General features: G+C 37.1%; 1 protein-coding gene across 1 annotated transcript in view; it reads right to left on the bottom strand.

Moving 5' to 3' along the window:
- Positions 1 to 831: 831 nt before the first annotated feature.
- LOC103394293 (photoreceptor outer segment membrane glycoprotein 2-like) overlaps positions 832 to 5,532 on the bottom strand; it is a 32,902-nt gene continuing 28,201 nt past the window's right edge. Inside the window, exons 3-6 of the mRNA XM_017036479.2 lie at positions 4,361 to 4,465; positions 3,393 to 4,206; positions 2,251 to 2,497; positions 832 to 2,104 (exon numbers count right to left, since the gene is read on the bottom strand). Coding sequence (XP_016891968.1) covers positions 1,832 to 2,104; positions 2,251 to 2,497; positions 3,393 to 3,973 — 1,101 coding nt within the window. The 5' untranslated portion in view covers positions 3,974 to 4,206; positions 4,361 to 4,465 and the 3' untranslated portion in view covers positions 832 to 1,831. The remainder of the gene's footprint in view (positions 2,105 to 2,250; positions 2,498 to 3,392; positions 4,207 to 4,360; positions 4,466 to 5,532) is intronic.

Raw genomic sequence — 5,532 nt, forward strand, 5'->3', positions numbered from 1 at the left:
ACATAGAGAACATTTTTAGAAATTTTTATTAATACAATTTTCTGTCAAAATGTTAGGTTTTTATGTCTTTTTGGTCAAAAACTAAAATATTTTGATAAAAAATGTTTGTAAATTTTTTTTTCAAAACTGTATCTTTGCCTGCATGTTTCTCATAAAATTAGTGCACGTAGAGAACATTATTACAAATTTTTCTGTTGAAAATTTTTTGTCAAAATATTAGTTTTTCATGTCATTTTTGGTCAAAATCGAAGAAATTTTGATAAAAATGTTTGTAAAATTTTTTTTCAAAATTGTATCTTTGCCTGCATGTTTCTCATAAAATTAGTGCCCGTAGAGAACATTTTTACAATTTTTTCATTTAAAAACGTTTTGTCAAAATGTCTGTTTTTCATGTCATTTTTGGTCAAAAACTAAAAAAAGTTTGACAAAAACTTTTGTAAAATTATTTTTCAAAAGGGTATCTTTGCTTTCATGTTTTTGATAAAATTAGGGCATTTAGAGTACAATTTTAGAAATATTTTTTGATAAAACTTTCTGTCAAAATGTCATTTTTTATGTCATTTTTGTTCAAAAAATAAAAAAAAAGTTTGACAAAAATGTTTGTAAAATTATTTTTATAATTGTTATCTTTTTTTGCATGTTTCTCATAAAATTAGGGCATTTAGGGAACATTTTTAGAATTTTTTTTTATAAAACTTTTTGTCACAATGTGAATTTCTCATGTCATTTTTGGCCAAAAACTAAAAAATTTGGACAAAAATGTTTGTAAAATTATTTTTAAAAATGTTCAGAAATATAAGAAAAAATAAGTGGACATGAAAGTTGTCGCAGTTCGACTACTGTTTTATTACAGGTCATTGGACAGGATATACGGGAGAAGGCCTTATGTATATAAAAAATTTTTTTAGGAACATCAGCGCTTACCGACATCGGACTGTTTATCATCACTGTCAAGTCAGAGAACCACACCGTTGAAAAGGGAAGTGACCCCGCATGCAGGAAGTAGTCATTACAGTCCACACTGTGTGAGATTGTTGACGTATGGCTGGAGAATGTTATCAACATAAATTATACAGTTTAATGAAAAGTGGTAGCGTTCGAACAGAGATTCCTCTAGAAATAATAGAACATCTGATCTGGGTTGGAAGATTCTCTTACAAAAAAATTTCGAATAATGTCTGCTTCGGTATTACTCGGATTTGGAATGAATGGACAATCAATGTCAAACAGTGCTCTTCATATGGGAGGAGACAGGCAGAAACTCGGGGTTTCTTCAAGTAAAGCAGGTTCTGTTCACAGAGTCTGTTACCATGGTGACTGTCTCGGGCTTAACTTACTCACAACTTACTTAGTTTTCACATAACCAGCTTTCTGGAATATCCAGAGATGTTTATTTTTAATATTGAAAGTTGTCGAACTAGAACTTCTGGCTTCACATCTAGATGAAGAAGAAGGAAACTAAGTGAGATGGACCGGGTTTCAATGATTTAAATCTACAGGTAAGTATCACTGGCTGCAGTTTGAGTCCATGTCATTGCAGCCCTGCAACTAAGAACCAAACAAACAAATGAGAGTTTTCACAAGTTCCGCAAAAAAACAAACAAAACAACAACAATATTGAGGCAACAGTAAATATGTCTTGTAAACAGATTACAGTACAGTTGCATACAGATGTGTTCTGTTGTACACATTGTTGTGGTGTGATGATGTTCTTGTTGTTTGCATCATATAAGATTGATTTATTACATGTTAGATAGTTGAGAAAATTGAAAAAGGCATAAACTGAGGGCAGAGTTTTCAGTACAGACCAGCATTGGTTCCAGTTCCGAGGTCAGGTGGCTTCAGATGTCTGCTTTGGTGGCACATTATCTGGCCCATAGTGAGCTGTGGACGTGGAGGGGACATTTATATTGGGGTCTCCATTGTTGGCAGTGTCTATTTGGTTGTTCTTTCCCAGGTTTTTGATGATGTTCAAGTTAATGCGGGCTGTTTCCATCAGGCCATTTTCCAGCAGCCAACCATCAGAGTCGGAGTTGGGGTCTCCGTGCCTTAGCATGTTTTCAAGAGATGTTTGTAGGTAACGTACCCCTGTCAGCACTGAGAGCTGTGAAAAACACCGCAGGGATGTTTACAGTTAGAAAACTTTCAGTGAGGTTTCACTTTGATCTTGTTGTCTATTAATTCAATGTTAAATAAAAGCATGAAAATAAAACAAATGTTGTATTTTGTGTTGTACTTGTATTTCCTCACCTCAAACAGCCAGCTGATGAAGACCGCCAGGCCGATGGACTGGATGATGTAGCTGTAGTGCTCCAGCAGGGCCTGTCGACACCCCTTCATCCACAGGTTTAACTGCTCCGTCTGGTGTTCGTAGTTAAAGTGGGCGGAGTTGTTGGTGATCTGCTGCTGAATGCACGGCCGTGGGGAGTTGATGTTGCAGCAGCTGAATGGAACACCATCCAACAGATACCTTCCCTCCACGTTACTCCTCAATCGACTGGAAAGAGGTTTGTGTGATGTTAAAGTTGAACCTTTACAGAAAACTGACTGAAAGTATAATTTATCTGATAAATACCTGTTCTCTTTTGCTTTCTTCTATGACCGTCATCATGCTTTAGTTCTGGTCATTTGTTCTAAATGTTACAAACTACTGCTACAGTTTTCTGATGGTTTGCCAACACTGTTTTAGCTCCCTACACCTTGTTAGCCAAATACCCCTGAGATTTTAGTAGAAGTATTTTTTACTCCTGTTACGTCCTGTGGTAATAAAGTATTGTTTATGACCATTTGTAAGATTACTTTGAACTTTGTCACTTTTTCAACTTTGTATAGTTTACATATTTTTCTATTGTAGTTCAGGACTGAAGTTCAGCTACTATGATGGCTATGATAGCAGTTTAGCTGTTTTGTCTAGCTTTTATTGTGTCCCAAATGTTTGTTTTCTTTTAGCAACTTTTGGGCTAACTTGTGGGAAAAAAACATATAGTTCATTTGGCTAGTCTAAACTTTAATTTTATAATATTGAAACCTATTGTTTTTAAAGGTTAAGGTAGCTTGCTGGCTTGCACCTATATAGTTTTAGGCTGTTGGACTTGTATCTGGCTCTTTCTGAGCTAAGTTGCTGTGTTGCTAATTTACTAGCGTTTAGTAATTTTCATGTTAGTTTCAGGGATAAAAAAAATCAAAACGCATCATTTCACTGCCAATACTTTCTTTTGAGTAAAAATATCTATAGCTTACTTGTTGCTAATCTGAATAACAATACACAAGAACAAATTGATTTGGAGAAATCAAAGTATTTTTTTGTCAAATCCTGTAGGTGTGCAAAGACAGCTGACCTTTTCACCTTCATCAAATGTTAACAACCATTTCACGTCATTCATGCTACTTACTTCACCACCTCTCTCTGAGACATGTCCAGGTAACGGTTGCTGATCCACTGGATTTGAAACCAGTCTCTGTAGCCGTTGTTCCCACAGCACCTGAACTCTATCTGCAGCATGTCCACAGTCCGCTTCAGGAAACATCGTCCCGGTGTGTCCGTGTCTTTGTAGAACTTCAGTGCCTCGGTAAGGCCCTGGTCCAGGGACTCCTCCAGCTCTCCGTGCATGGTGTAGCACAACAGAGCCCCCACCAGGACGCAGAAGGTGAAGAAGAAGGTGAATATGATGTAGGGCAGCATGATCAGCTTCCAGCGCAGGAACTTGGTGTTGTCGGCACAATCGTAACAAATCTTTCCACCCAGGAAGTTGATGGCACAGGCGATGAGGCCTACAGATATTAGCATGTTGGGTACGTACTGTATGTCCCTGTCAGCCATCAGCTCTCTGCGCTTGTTTATCTCCACCTTGAGGAAGAGACCCAGACTGAACAAGATGGCCCCGGTCACCACTGAGATCCAGTTGAGGATCCACAGGACCTGGGCCAACTTGTCCCTCTTGGTTTTGGTAAACGTCACTCTTAGGACCGCCATTTTGTTTTCTCCTTTTCTCAGTTTTTTTCTCTAAAGTCCAAAGAGATTAAGAGTGGGAGACAGGAAGATCAGGAGAAAGGACCTGGTTATCCTGCAGGGGGGGTGTCCAGGACCAGGGGGAGAGGGATTGGACGAACAGTTTCCTGAAGGACCTCTCATAAGCTGCTTAGCCCGGTAGCCATGAAGATGTGGTCGTTGCACGATGGCTATGACAAAGTGTTAGCTCTGTAAAACTACAACAATTGAAAACAATTTACTGCATATAAATAAAAAAATCTTACAAATTTGATTCACATTTTTTTAATCATTGGAGGAGAAAGTTCCTTATTGAATAATGAGGGACTCATAAATGAGAAAATAACAGTGATAATGAATATTTGCTCCTACCTCAGCATGGTGACCGCTGATCTTCAACATGTGTCGCTGATCCCTGCTCTTCTCTGTTGTTTCTTTTACAGCCGACGACATCCTGGGGTTCTCGTTCTTCTTGTCCTGAGAGAACAGTGCGGTTGTAGTGAAACAGTTACTATGAAGCCACCAACATCAGAATGAGCTCCTGTAGATGCTCTGTCCCGGCCCTCCCAATAATCCCCTCTAATCATTCATCAGTCCTGGGGATTTGGACCTACCTTCTGCCACCTACGCAAATCTGACTGTGTCTCAGTACAGTGAAGGTCAGAGGCCACTGAGAGTGGCACCTCTGTTTTTAGTTAAGTGAAAACAAACTACAAATAAAACGATGATAGTTCATTAAAAAGACAAAAATCACTGTGACTATTTTTCTTTAAAAAAACACAAACAAACATGTACAGTATATTTTTTAAAACTGATAACAGATTACTACATTGTAAGACAACTTGGTTCTCTTTCAAGATGTGGTGTTTTGAGTGAAGGCAGTATAGTTTGTTTACAATTTTTTAAGGAAAAGATCTGTTGCTACACTGCTCTCTGCTGGGTGAAATGCGGACATGACATTTAAAACAGAAATTCATCAGTTTTTATCAAATGTCTAGGTTTATTTTAAAAAAAAATTTTATTCTTATATTTCTGGTCACATTTATTTTTAACTGCAGTGTTTATGAATAGAATTTAAACTGTTCTAAGGCTGGATTTGGAGAATTTGACTTGTTTAAATCCATCTTAAAAATGAGGATAAATCTTTGAAAACGGTAAATAATTCTTTAATTCTTTACTGTTATGTTTATCCTTGACAAGACTGAGAAATTCTCAACCGCAATATTTTGTTATCACTACATTAATAAATCCTTTGCACAGAACCTTTAGACAAGAGTGAGGATAATAAATGAATGTGTGTCAGTGTGGTGTGTGTAAAAATTAATTTACACAAACTTGTATAGGACTCAAGGACTAAAGGTCTCAAGGTTCTTTATTGTCATTGCAACACATGTTAAACATGGGATGAACGAAATTAGTTTCCCTGGTCCCGGATCGAGTACAGAATTAGGCCAGACGTAGCTTTTCTAATGAACAAGTGTGTGTAAATTTTATTTTACTGAGTTAAATACTATACTATACAATACCAATAAGTTCCTGAACAA

Source organism: Cynoglossus semilaevis, chromosome 1 (assembly GCF_000523025.1).
Source record: "Cynoglossus semilaevis isolate Cse_v1.0 chromosome 1, Cse_v1.0, whole genome shotgun sequence".
NCBI lineage: Eukaryota > Metazoa > Chordata > Actinopteri > Pleuronectiformes > Cynoglossidae > Cynoglossus > Cynoglossus semilaevis.